At 36.5% G+C, this 14,094-nt stretch overlaps 1 protein-coding gene and 1 pseudogene across 3 annotated transcripts; one reads left to right on the plus strand and one right to left on the minus strand.

Moving 5' to 3' along the window:
* Positions 1–2,932: 2,932 nt before the first annotated feature.
* Positions 2,933–7,502, minus strand: LOC104777146 (uncharacterized). 3 transcript variants are annotated; one of them, XR_015592322.1, is made up of 8 exons: positions 7,291–7,456; positions 6,391–6,585; positions 6,138–6,312; positions 5,824–5,923; positions 5,656–5,747; positions 5,534–5,575; positions 3,490–5,456; positions 2,933–3,399 (listed from the first exon to the last, which is right to left on the minus strand). XR_015592322.1 is itself a non-coding variant. In XM_010501356.3 (6 exons), the coding sequence occupies exons 1-3, from the start codon at positions 7,404–7,406 to the stop codon at positions 5,959–5,961; spliced, it is 399 nt and encodes a 132-aa protein (XP_010499658.1). In that variant the 5' UTR covers positions 7,407–7,496; the 3' UTR covers positions 5,189–5,456; positions 5,534–5,575; positions 5,656–5,747; positions 5,824–5,958. The 3 variants fall into 3 exon arrangements, 1 of the variants encoding a protein (XP_010499658.1); XR_015592321.1 differs by lacking the exon at positions 6,391–6,585 and having other exon boundaries at positions 7,291–7,502; XM_010501356.3 differs by lacking the exons at positions 2,933–3,399; positions 6,391–6,585 and having other exon boundaries at positions 5,189–5,456; positions 5,824–6,066; positions 7,291–7,496.
* Positions 7,503–9,611: 2,109 nt separating this feature from the next.
* LOC104778994 (F-box protein At1g67130-like) lies at positions 9,612–13,405 on the plus strand (annotated as a pseudogene).
* The last annotated feature ends 689 nt before the right edge of the window (positions 13,406–14,094 follow it).

Consider the following 14,094-nt stretch of genomic DNA (forward strand, 5'->3'; position numbering starts at 1 on the left):
TATCAAAGAAGTTCTTAAAGAAAGTATGTTTTATTAAGATTTTCACTTAAAGTCAGCAACGACTGAAGATTTAGAAAGAAGTAATTAATTACTATATATTGCTTGCCAATGTCAGATAAAGGAGCAAACACACATATTGCAATCAAGTGAATTAAAAGGTCTTAACAAGAGATATCTCATATCTGCGAGGTTTTCTTCTTTATCTGTGACGTCGTCGACATGTCAAGATTCATATGTAATTGCGGCGCATCTCTTACAAATCCATTCACAGCTCTTGGTATCATGTACTATTATAAAATAATTATATATATATACTAGTAGTTATCCGGTGCTACGCACGGGTTTAGTTTGCATTGTCTTTGTTTTTTTTGTGTGTTGGTTTTTTTTTGTTAATTTATTGTTTTGTGTTGCTTGAGTAACCATTTCCTACATTATTTTTCCAATTTATAGTCTACTATGGAGTTGGATTTTGTGGTAGTAGTAAACATTTACCGTAATGTATATATAAGAAAAATATATTTTGATAGTCTTGTTGTTTTATTGAATAGGAAAATGGTATTATTCATGGGTTCTTTTTGGAAATACAAAAAATAGTAAAGCTTAAAGTAATTGTCTTCTACAAATTGGGCATGTTGTTTTGTGTTGTAACCAAGTGATAATACATTCATGATGGTATTTATGATTGAATAGTAGTGTGTTTATGTTTTTGTCCCCTTTTATATCTTAGAGACATATTGAGCATTCCACCTCTTCTTCTTCGGTGCCTTGTGTTTGGCCATTTTCAAGCTCTCCTATTAGTACTTCCACATCTAGCCTTGTCGTTGCATTTTGGGTTGTTATCTTCGATTTCGAGACAATTTCTATATTTTGTGTAGTTTCTGCTCCTCGTTATATAATAGCTGAGTGTATAAAATCCACATAATATAATAACACAGGATAACAACGTTTTTATTATATGCATAATTTGCCGTGGGAGCAAATTATGGGTGTTTAAATTTGTAAGGAGTAAGTTGGTGATTTTTAAGGGGAAAATTATATTTTAAATTTTTAAGGTGTGGTTGAGTAGCACTTTAAACATTGAGATATTTTCACTAACACTATAAACATTTAAAATGATTTCACTAACACTTTAAACCTTAAAACTAATTTTCCTGTTTGTACCGCCACTAAAAATGACAGAATAGTAATATCCGTCAACGTGAAACAGTTAAATTATGCTGGTTTCATTTAAATACTTATTTCATTAATTCAATTTCATTTAATTATTTATGACGATTGATAAAAAAATATATCAAAGCCAAAAAAATGAAGAATCAGAGGTAGGTTAAAACATTTGACAAATGTAAAATTGAAGAAGTCAATCGATTGGAATGGTTTTTTCCCTTTTTTTGTTCGTCTTTAGCTACAATTTAAAAAAAAAAAAAAAAAAAAAAATTCTAGACTCCTCTCAAGTTCTGGCTATGTTCTTCTGAATGTTTTTTTTACTATTAACTTACAAGTTTAGCAGTCTCTAAATTACGTGAAAAGAACGGGCCAACAAATTAAGTGGATATTACGTTGCATGAAAACCATCAAGTTGGAGTTACATAATCTCTATTTAATTCGTGACCATGTATATTGGTAGTTAGACCTGGGAAAAATACCCGATCCGAAATACCCGTATTAGAACCAAACCGAAAAACCGTGGTTCGGATTGGGTATGGATCTTCCACATTATATTAATTGGATCTTGATTATAAATACTTTTGGGTATCGGTTTGGTTCGGGTAATACCCGATACCCAATTAGTACCCAAATATATCCGAACATATATGTATATACTAATTCCCCCCCCCCCCCCCTTTGTATATGTAATACCCTAGGTCGAATTTGCCAAAAAGAAGAATTTCGTCGTTGCTCATTCCCGTAAGTGTTTGGCCTTTCCTTCTCCGCACCCGCTCACGCTTCACTGAAACCTATGTGTTTATCGGTTCTTCTGCCCTCTTTCTACATGAGTTTTTTTTTGTTTCTATAAATTCTATAATATTCCACGATCTCAAATCTCAAACTGGATTCTCTAAATTTCTTTTCTTTGTCTCCTCTTACAGAGACGTCTAAGACTCATTCAAAGGTAAGTCTCTTTCATCTTGATACTTGGTTTATAACGGGAGTTTAGTACTTTTCATTGATTGATTCTCTTATTTGGATGTTTGATGTTTCTTTGAATTTTCTCAATAACTCTAGCCTTTATATTTTGAATTTGATTTTGGATGTTACTACTCTACTACTTATTTATGTTTTGGATTATTTTGTTTAAGGATTATGTTTTTTTCTTGCTTATTTTGCTTGGTTTAGGTATTTTGGTATGATTTTTAGGTATAATTTCATGAAATTTGATCTAGTTTTTCAATTTATAATTAGGGTATTATAGATATATATGGGTATTTCGGTTCCAAACGGGTAAAAAATATTTGTACCGAACAAAACTACAAAATATTGAATATATTTTGGTATTTAAAAAAATTACTCAAATCAAACCGAACCCGAAAAAACCCGAACCGAACCCGAACCAAAATTTCTAAAATACCTAAATGATGCCATAATTTATAAACCCGAAATACCCGAAGTCCGAAATATCCGAACCCAATCCGAACTGATAAACGAATGCCCAAGACTATTGGTAGTCATGATGAGTATCACATTCAGCAAAAAGTCATGTCATGGTCTATAATCTATATACACTACCTCTAGGAAGACGTGACAAGATAAGTTTAATTGTGGAACAAAAATATATTTATTTTGGAGAATTTCTCTAAAATATTAAATATAATCTTATAAAATAGATATTTTACTAATAATAATAGTTGGACCCTCTTTTCTCATAATTCAGTACTGAAAAAAATATTATAAATAAAATACCTCAGAAATAATGGTGTGTATGAATCTTTGTGGCTGTGAAACTACTAATATATAAATGTTGAAGGAAAATATAAATAATAAAGACAATAGATATGTTTGAACTCTGTTAAGAGGTACCAAATGGTTTTAATTTAACATGGGATAAGTGAAATAAAAGTTGTGGGCATAAAAATAAATAAAAAAGCCGTCAGATTGAGCAACGATGGTCACAGATGTCTTCTCCTCACCATCTTAGTGTTCAACTTTATTGAAAGATAAAAGCCTCCAGCGGTTATAGTCACAGATGTTTTCTCCTCACCAACTTAGTGTTCTAAAAATTAAATTTAAGGTGTCAGATCAGAAATAGTTGGCCTCACCTGAAGGAAAAACATGTAGGTTCTGTACTTCACATGTTTCAATGGTGTTTATTCGCTCTCAGAATCAGATGAGTTGATTTGATTTTTGCGTCCGCTAATACGTCGGGTCCTTGTAACTTTTGGAGATACTGTTTCGGTCGTTTTCCTATCGCCCAAAGAAAACATATTTGCCAACTAACTATTTCCAACCTTTAACTATTTTAGGTCAATGATTTGATTTGTTTAAAATATTGACCTGGGGGTGTTTTCTTTCTTCGGGAGTACCGAGAGCAATCCATCTTCAGCTCCATGTCTCCTGTTGGTGTAAAGTTTAAATTACAGGCAAGAAAGGGTTTCACATTGTGTTTCAACCAAATTCCAAATCACCTGGTTGCTCGGTGCTTTCTCCTTGTTTTTGCAGGTAGTTCTGAACAGAATCGAGAATTCTCTGTTTTATTCATGAGCTCATGGCCAACAATTATATACAGTCTTTTAGCTTGGAGGATACGTACACAATCAATCAATATTAACTACAGAAGATACATAAATATACGCAGAGAGATATGCAGAAGCGTATAAGGAAGATGGAGATGATTGACGAGAGATTGACGGAGACTTGATGACAATGAAGCATACGTACGGTGGGCTGCAGTGGAGTCCAGTGGGCTTAATATCGCAATACCCTCCCTCAAACTGGAGCATGGAAATTTAAAATGCCCAGTTTGACATGAAAATCTTCAAATGATTGTTCACCAAGTGGTTTTGTAAAGATGTCGGCTAACTGAGCACTATTATCAACATGAACTGGTGCAATAATACCTTTCTGTATTTTTTCGCGGATAAAGTACGCATTGGTTGATCATAATTGACGCCGAGATCATGAAGAACACGTTTCAGCCACAAAAGTTCTTTGGTGATGTATGCCATGGCCCGATGTTCTGCCTCGGTGGAAGACATACTCACTGTGTCCTGCTTTTTGGCTTTCCATGAGACAGGGGAATCGCCAACCTGAACAAAATACCTAGACACTGAACGTCTTGAGTTCCGACAACCTGACCAATCCGAATCACACCAGCCTGTGATCTGGAAATTCTTCAGTGCTCGTAAAAAAATACCTTGGCCAGCAGTCCCTTTCAAGTAGCATACAACCCGTAATGCTGCCTGCCCATTGTCCTCTCTTGGATTCTTCATAAATTGTGCCAGATGATGTACACAATAAGCCAAATCGGATCTTGTTGATCCCAAATAAATCAGTTTCCCAATCAGACGTTGATACGGTTCAGGATCCGAGAGCAAAGGAGAACTAGAGAAAGACAAGTTGGTGTTTTGCTCTAACGGAAATGTACGTGGTCGTGTTCCTCGTCGAAGCGGAATCACCGGAGCAGGTTCTTCAACCACAACAGCGGGTGTCGGAGATGATGGCGGAGTGACCACCGTAGTTGCATCCCGGCTAGGCGAATTTTGTGGTGTATCAGAAGACATGGAGGAAGTATCTCTTGGTGAATTGGGAGCGTCAGGTTGTGAAGATGTGGGAGATGGAGTTTCCATCGAAGAAGAAGAAATTTCAGCTGGTGGGCTGCTAGGCACGTGGTTGGTCTCTAATAGACTTGCAGAATTTATTTGGCCCATTAAGGGTGCAACCAAACTAGACCCAATTTCTTCATCTAAAAAATGGCTTGTAGAAATAGGAGCCCACAATCCTTCTTTATCTTCTCCACATCTTTTCCAGAGATGTTAACTTCAGCATTTGCAAACGGAATCACTTCTTCACAAAAATCGCATCTCTCGACACAAAAAATTCCTCTTTCTCAAAATCATACAATCTCCAGACCTTCTTCCCATATGGATATCCAACAAATATACATCTTCGTGCTCTTGAAGCATACGTACGGTGGGCTGCCGTGGAGTCCAGTGGGCTTAATATCGCAATAAGTTCGGAAACCTCGCCATCAGTATTTGTCTGTTTAAACATACTTGTAAAATTAAAAGCATAACCTGGTTCAACAGTTTTTCTGTTTATTTTCCTAAATTTAATTAAAAAAAACTTGTGATGGCCGGTCATTGTCTTCTTTCACTTCATCTTTTTTGACTTCATCTTCTTTGACTTCATCTTCTTTGTTTAAGGTGGTTACATCTTCAATACCAGATAATACAATTACTGATTTATCCTCCTTAACATCTGTGGTGCCTTGTACCTTGGTGACAGCTTTTTCGTTACATGTCCTGTGAGAGGAGGTTCAGAGAATTGGAAGCAAAAACCAAGTTTTAAAGTTAAGCAATCAAGTTACTTTATGACGAACCTGCCAAATGTTTGATCTCTGGATAAGCCATCTTCATATTTCCTGAATAGTGACGACATGTTTGAGGTTAGGAAAATAAAAGGAGCAGATGACATGTTAATAGAAGCAAACTTGGCAAAAACCTGTTTGGGCGGCGATTTCTCACTGGTCTTGCAGAAGTAGTAGAGACCTGAACCACAGTTGTTTTGTCTGCGATGGAACCAGCAGAATTCACCTATTACACATGGCAAGTAGAGAAAAATAAAGTGAGTAGTATGTCCCTATATTGTGTAGAATAGGAAATTGCATACATGTGTTTAGGGTTCATCTAAGGGCAAGTGGCTTTCTTCTTCCTCCACTTCGTTTATGGGAGATTCAACATCTGTTTCCGATGAAACCAAAACAGATTCCCTGTGTTTGTCAGTGCAGATGGAAGGAAGATTAGATTAAGTACGCTCGTAACACATGGTAAGTGTAGGCAATTTAGAACGACATTTCTTAGTAGAGGGCCCAACTTCAGATGTGGGTCGTAGGTTATTCCCAGTTGTAATCGCCTATTTAAGTTTGCAAGTTTATTAATGAGAATAGTGAAGACCTTAAACCAGTGGAATAAGTGTTTCCTTACATGTGGCTTGGTGGCGTGTTTCGGAGTTTTCGATCCTGGTTCATCTTTGATACTTTCATCTTCAGATCCAGATGAGAGCATTAGTTCTTTACTTCCCTCTAACCGTACTTTGCTAATACCATGAGAAACTTTTGTTGGGTTGTATTTCCTGTACTGAAGCTTGTATAGCACAACCCTGAAATAGAGGTGAGGTAAATGTGTTAAAATGCAGCTAAATTACGGGTCACCATGGAGAATAGTAGAGATAACATACATTCTCATCAAGAAGGAGACATTCAAGACTTAGTAAGATATTGTTTCTTCGAAAGTCTCGAACTTCCCAAATATGGATAACCCCAACAACGATCCTATTGTTACAAGTGTTGTGTGTTTCGTTGGAGATTGAATCTCTAAGGTAGAGTAGGGAGGAAGTGTTTTAGTTTTGCCCATGGTGTGATAGAGAAGGTAACTGTCGTCAAATGTTGGTATTTAAAAGGCAACGGAATGCAGTGTTAGAGGGAGAGAAATCAGGGATTAAAGTCCAATGTTAATGATCATAAAATCATAGGCGTTTGGTTTTTTTTTCAACGTTATCAAGTGGACCAAAACGTAAAAGGGAAACGCATGATATGCTTTAATGGGATTCTGTAATTCAAATAACACAACGGTAGTAATATTTTCTCTTATTCTAATTTATCGAGAGGATCATATTGAAATTTGTGATTGTAAAAATCAAAACAGTTTTTTTTTGCGGATCTTAACTTTGGTTTTAAAAACTAATAATGAATATTGATTCAAAACTCTTTCAACACGAAGATGCATACAAATTAATGTCACATACGATTGTAATAGCTGGTGGGGATCTTAGGGATTAGAAATTAATGGTAGTAGAGGATACTTAAACTAAATTTGGGAAAGTTGTAATAAAATTTGATTCAAACCTTTTTGAAAACGAAGATGAATAAAAATTAATGTCACATACAATTGGAATAGCTGGTAGGGATCTTATGGATTAGAATTGAATGTTAGTGGAGGGTAATTAAACCAAATTTGAATAAGTTTAGGAGATTTTAAAATTAAACCAAATGGGGAAAACGGAGATGATGCTGGATTGGAGATTCAATGGAAATGAAGCGTAAACAGTGATGAGACCCAATTGGATTTTGAAACAAACCTGTTAGAGAGATCAACATTTATGGTCCCATCGTCGACCCTAGTGTGTAGCTTCTTGACTGAGCGAGAGTTTTTTCCCCTATGCTGATAAAGGGGAACGAAACGGCGAAGAAACATTAGAGGTGTGGGAACGATGGCGAAGATTGAAGAAGGTAAGAAGTGAAAGCGTTTACTTTTTGATGGGCTTGTATTTGAAGTTATTTGTTTGGGCCTAAAACTAAAAAGGAAAGTGTATGGTTTCGAATAAAAGGTGAGTACACGTGTCAGATATATAGGAAAGCAGGTGTCATGTTCTAAGAAGAAGTTGAGAGAAACATTATTATTGTCACTTTCTTTGTTTGAATTGTTAAAACTCTAGCAGATGAAGCAAAGAATTTTGACTTGGAAGCGAAACCTCCTGAAAAATAAGACAATGTTATCAGATAATATTTTGTAGACATTTTGGCGTCGCATCCTATCAGAGGTAATCCCAAAATAGTTTTATACATGTATTTTTGTCACTCTTCACAGACAAAACATCAACTATAGGTATCTTTGTATTTGCCTCGGTCTCGAGATCTTGGCATTGGATCTCAGAAAAATAAGAGACCGCTTGGTACGGCTCCATCTCCTTCAAAGCAAGAGTAGATTATGATGTGAACAAGAAAGGAGATGGCTTAAAGTGGATTATTGAAGATATAGAGAAAAAATCCTTAGTTCTCAAGAAGAATTCTTATTAAAAAAAAGGAAAATCTGTTATACAAAAACAAAAAAAAAAAAAAACATAGAAAAAAAAATGGTAATTAATCATAACAAGTTGCTACACCAAGTTGATTGAATGTTGAAATATTCCCCTTTAAATTCTGAAGATAAAAGATCAGCCACAACTTATGTGTGTTTCTCTCTTTACTTAGTTCTTAACGTATCACGTGCCTTGATCATCCTTATTTTGTTCGTCAACCCTAGTTTTTTTATTCTTCTCCTCGTTGTTAATCAAGAGGTGAGAACAAAATTTCTTACAACACAAGCCAATCATGTCATGTCCAAAGGCAATCAACGATGTTCAAAATCGCTGGAAATAAGAGAAAACTTGGAAGTTGGAACCTATCCCAACTGATCTTATTCTTGAGATATTCTTGAGAATATAATGAACGCTAGAGTTTATTGGTTAGATTAAATATATAATTTTATACATACAGAGGGTCAATGTGTTACCCCAAGATGTACCATAAATTATTTTATAGAGAAAATAAAATACATAAGCATACAGTATATATGTGTTGCACGTACAAGATACACTTGTGTCATAAGTTTCGTAAATCTTACTATGCTCCAATCCAATATGTCTCCCTTAAGTTGGAGGGGAAGCTTCAAAATTAAAAAGAAAACAAACAAAAAATTAAGAAAGTAAAATACAACAAAAGGTTTACAATTTTTGTTTTCAGTTTTGGCCCAATTGTTTATTAGGGATACAATATCCCACAATGGAAGTTGAGTAGGATCTTAAGTGGTATATGTAAGATATGAGCCTCTCCACTTATTGCCAATTGGTTTTGAGTTGGAAGCCCACAATTTAATATGGTATCAGAGCCCGGTCCACACATGCTCAACCCAATTCACAATCGGCCCGACCCAATAGTTGGCCCGCCGATTCATGCCCGAACATACCGAGATTGATGCTTAGAAGAACCATCATCTCGAGGGGGCATATTAGAGATATAATATCCCACATTGGAAGTTGAGTAAGATCTTAAGTGGTATATATAAGATATGGGCCTCTCCACTCATTGCCAATTAGTTTTGAGTTGGAAGCCCACAATCTAATATTGTTTTCCTATAAATCCAAAATTGTTTTATAATTTTCCTAATTTAATTTTAAACTCATCTTTTCCTTTTCATTCCACTCTTTTGTTTCAGTTTTTCCAAATCTCCCATAAAAATCTTCTCTACTACGCAAAACACAAAATCACGATGAAGAGATTGAAACAAAATTAAAACAAGATTGAAACTAATTGGAGAGGTTGGTACATTTATAGTTTTGACATTCTTATTTCTTTCTCCCTGCCATGAGATCAGATTTTAGAGATTCTTCTTTATTTCTCTTATGGATAGATTTACATAAATATTTCTAAATACATAATTCCTTTCTAAAGACATAAATATTTCCTTTTAAGACTTCTACAGTTTTGTTTATACGAAATTACTAGATAATAGCATAATACCGGAATTTCTCCTCTAAAAGCCCATGAATGAGAGATGTACTTAGGTCGAACTGTACTGTAAGAGAATTGTATTTATATATCTCTTTCTCCTGTCCGATAATAACCAAACACAAAGATGATGATGAATACAGGAGCAAACTCAGATTCTATCAGCCCTAATGATCTCCTTCTTGAGATACTCTCAAGATTGCCTTCAAAATCAATCGCTAGGTTTCGTTGCGTGTCGAAGCTATGGAAGTTGAGTATTTGCCAGCCATATTTCACCGAGTTGTTGTCATTAAGGTATTCCACTCGTCCACGTCTCTTAACTGGGGTCGAAAAAGATGGTAAGTGGAGCTTCTTCTCGTCGCCTCAGCCTCAAAATCTAGATGAGAAGTCGTCCCTTGTAGTAGCCGACGATTTTCATACCAAGTTCTTTAAAGAAATAGAACCATACGGTTGTAGCTATAGCTATGCTTCTGGTTTGATTTACTTCTCTCATATGTGGATCCCAAACGAGAATGCCGATCTAGTGCGTGTGATTTGTAACCCTAGCACGGGATAGTGTGCGATCTTACCACCTGACCTGAGAACAATGTGCAGAAACGTCAGCGGGGATTTAGGGTTTGATCCGATTGGTAAGCAATTCAAGGTTTTGGTCTTTGACGGTAGAGTCACTGGTGTAGCGGTTTACCATATTCTGACATTAGGAACTGAAAATTCGAGGTGGAGGGAGATCACATGCCCCTTTCCCTATTTTGGTCATCGTGGGCAAAGGGCGATATGCATTAATGGGGTTTTGTATTACATAGGTTATGGCTGTTGGATAAGCTTCTAGAATGTTGTAGAATAGATATCCTAAAAGGAATTAGGAATCTAGTTAGAAAAAGGAAAAGTTGTAATCCTAAACTCCGCTTTTCAATGTCCGATGCTGAACTCAACTAATTACACCGTCTGGACATTGAAGATGAAGGCAACGCTGAAAGTTCATAAAGCTTGGATCGCAATTGAACCCGGAACGGATATTGAACAGAAGAACGACGTTGCAACGGCTTTGCTATATCAATCCATACCAGAAAATCTGACTCTGCAAATTAGTAAACAAGACTCGCCTCGGGATATTTGGGAAGCTATAAAATCGATAAATCAAGGTGTAGAACGAGTTAAAGAAGCTCGCCTCCAAACCCTTATGTCTGAATTTGAGTCTTTAAGGATGAAAGACTCAGACACTATCGATACCTTCTCAGGTAGGTTATCGGAAATTGCTTCGACATCAGCCTCTCTAGGCCAGCCTCTCGATGCACCAAAGTTAGTGAAGAAGTTTCTAAACAGCTTGCCCGCCAACAGATACATACACCTCATTGCTTCTCTTGAACAAATTTTGGATCTAAACAAAACTAGTTTTGACGACATAATTGGGAGATTTAAAGCTTTTGAGGCTCATATAAACGGGCAAGCAGCACAAGAAACTCAACAAAACCTCTTGTTCTCAAATACGGACGGAGACAGTGGTAGAGGTAGACGACGTGGCAGAGGTAGAGGTCGAGGAAGAGGAAACAGAGGCAGAGGAAGAGGAAGAGGAAACTCGCAAGACAGAGAACAAAAGGACAGATCTCAAATTATATGCTTCCGATGCGAGAAACCAGGGCACTTTGCGTATGTTTGTCCAGTTAAGTTCGTAAAGGAACAAAAACTCAACAAAAACGAGACAGAAGAAGCAGATGAAGCTTTATATATGCATGAAATCGTGTACTTAAATGAGGAGAAGGTAATTCCAGAGAAGTATGAGATAAACAAAAGAGAGCATGGAATCTGGTATTTGGATAATGGTGCAAGCAACCATATGACAGGAGAGAAAGGATACTTTTCTGAACTAAATGAGAACATCAAAGGAACAGTGAAGTTTGGTGATGGATCTTGTGTCAGCATTGGAGGAAAAGGATCAATCCTTTTTGAAGGAAAATACGGAGAACAGAGACTTTTAACAGACATCTACTACATTCCGATGTTAAAGAGCAATATTCTTAGCTTAGGACAAGCTACAGAATATGGCTGTGATGTAAGAATGAGAGCAGATTATCTCACTTTACGAGATCCTAATGGATGTTTGTTGGTCAAAGTAACTCGTTCTCCCAATAGACTGTACAAGATCAGTCTAAAGATAGGAAAACCAACATGTTTACACTCAAGGATTGATGATGATTCATGGAGGTGGCATGCGAGACTTGGCCATATAAGTTTCACGACGATGAACTCTATGTCCACACAAGAGATGGTACGAGGTATGCCTAAAATCACAAGTAAGAAAGTACTGTGTGAATCGTGTTTGGTAGGAAAGCAAACGAGACATGTTTTTCCAACTGCAACTCAATATAGGTCTACACGAGCATTGGAGCTATTACATGCCGATCTTTGTGGACCTATATTACCAGCCACACTTGCTAGAAATCAGTATATCTTTGTGATAGTGGATGATTACACCAGATATATGTGGACAATCTTGCTCAAAGAGAAGAGTGAAGCCTTTGAGAAGTTTCAGTCGTTTAAAGCTCTTGTCAAAACGGAATGCGACAAGAAAACTGCAACTCTACGCATAGACAGAGGTGGAGAGTTTACATCAAGAGATTTCCAAGATTTTTGTAATGCAAACGGAATCAGAAGGCATCTTACAGCACCCTACACTCCCCAGCAAAATGGAGTTGTTGAGAGGAGAAACTGGACATTAATGGAGATGACTCGAAGCATTCTTAAGGCAATGAATGTTCCAAATTATTTATGGGGAGAAGCTGTAAGGCATTCAACATATTTGATCAATAGAGTTCCTACTCGAGCTCTAAAAAATCAAACACCGTATGAATGCTTAAGAGAAAGAAAGCCCAGTATCGAGCATCTCAGGATTTTTGGCTGCATCGCTTATGCAAAGGTAGAAGCAGAGCAGTTGAAAAAGCTAGATGATCGATCATAAACACTTGTCCACCTCGGTATAGAACCAGGATCTAAGGCATATCGACTTTACAATCCAACAACGAGAAGAGTGGTAGTAAGTCACGATGTGGTGTTCAATGAGAAGGAGTCTTGGACTTGGAAGGGAGTAGAAAACAAAGGAGATCAACCAGGGATGTTTCAAATGACATGGGGAGAAACTATAGACAGTGGACAAGGACCATTCACTGACAACAGTTCTCAACCCACAGAGGATCAAGAAACTGCAGAAGAAGAGGAAGTGCAGGATCATGAAAACATTGAAACAAATCCAGCTCCTCTTAGAAGATCAAGTCGACAACACAATCCGCCTAGTTATCTTGCCGACTATGTTCTTCTAGCTGGTCTAGAATGTGAAATCCTTCTCCTGTCGTTAAATGATGAACTTATCAACTATCAAGAAGCGAAAGAATCAATCGAATGGACAAAGGCTTGTCAGTGGATGATCTGATAGGTTGCTTTGATGTTAGGAATGAAAAGTTCAAGTTGCTAGATAAAACTTATGATATACTATGCCGCTATTGTGAATTGATAGACTATAAGGGTAAATTAGGTGTGATCAACTGGAAGTATGCTGAGGATGGTGGATTTCCCCTAGAATTATGTTTGTGGGTTCTAGAGGATCTCGAGAAACAGGAATGGTCGAAATATGCCTACACTTTGAAGTCTGAGGATAAAGTCGTTGAGGTTTACAAAAATCTTCACGTTGTTGGGGTCACTGCTTCAGGTGAAATTGTTTTGGCCAAGACAACGACATGTAAACCGTTCTATGTTTTCTACTTCAGTCCCGAAAGGAACACTCTCCAAAGTGTTGAAATCCAAGGCGTTAGAGAAGAGGAAGAATGGTATAACAATCCTAGAGTTTACTACTTTGTAGACCATGTCGAGGATCTTCATAAGTTCGATACTTTGAAGATAGCACATGCTGCAACATCAATAAACCCACCAGAATAGAAGCGTAACCCAACAGGCACCAACATCAACATCATCTTTACTATGTAGAGGATCTTAATATGTACTAGGCATACATCGCGTGACCTCTGTAAGACTGTAACTCTGCTCCACCTATGAAGAACAAATACGAATTATTATCCAACCGAGAGGACATGTCTAATCTGATCTTGGAAGCCAACCCAAATTTTAGCTGTGAGTGTGACTTCTCGTTTACATGTTTCGTGTGGGTTTTATTATTACGTTGACGTAGCATTTTGTTCTTTCTGGTTATCATGTCCTAATTGTGTAAAACATTACTTGGGAGTTGTGAGCAAAACTAATGCTTTATCTTACAAAATGCTTTAAATTTCTTTTAAGACTTCTACAAGTATTCTTGTTTGCTTTGGTTTACTTTTACGAACTTAATTACCTTGGAAAAGAACCTATTGAGGAAAAATTGGTTCAAGATAGCAAAAACATGTTTCAAGCATTAAGTTAAGACCTATCACCTCTTGTTGTAAACATCTTGTTTCTAATAGAAATTCTATAAAAAAAAATTGAATAAAATGGAAATTGTTAAACTTAATAGAGAGAATTAATTTAATTAGTTAATTATAGAATATTATTTAAGTAAAAGAAATATCCTTTACAAAAAAAAGATATCTTTGCTTTTTTAAAAAATATTGTTTTTATAAATTCTTATCCTCCTG

This window comes from Camelina sativa, chromosome 3 (genome assembly GCF_030686135.1).
Source record: "Camelina sativa cultivar CO46 ecotype springtype chromosome 3, ASM3068613v1".
NCBI lineage: Eukaryota > Viridiplantae > Streptophyta > Magnoliopsida > Brassicales > Brassicaceae > Camelina > Camelina sativa.

Excerpts from the sequence above, each read along its gene's own strand:
- LOC104777146 (XM_010501356.3), bottom strand. The coding sequence starts at position 7,406 with ATGTTTCTTCGCCGTTTCGTTCCCCTTTATCAGCATAGGGGAAAAAAC. Across the intron at positions 6,313-7,290 it reads AATGTTGATCTCTCTAACAG|GGTTGTGCTATACAAGCTTC; the intron begins GTTTGTTTCAAA and ends CCTCTATTTCAG. Across the intron at positions 6,067-6,137 it reads AACACGCCACCAAGCCACAT|GCGATTACAACTGGGAATAA; the intron begins GTAAGGAAACAC and ends AAACTTAAATAG.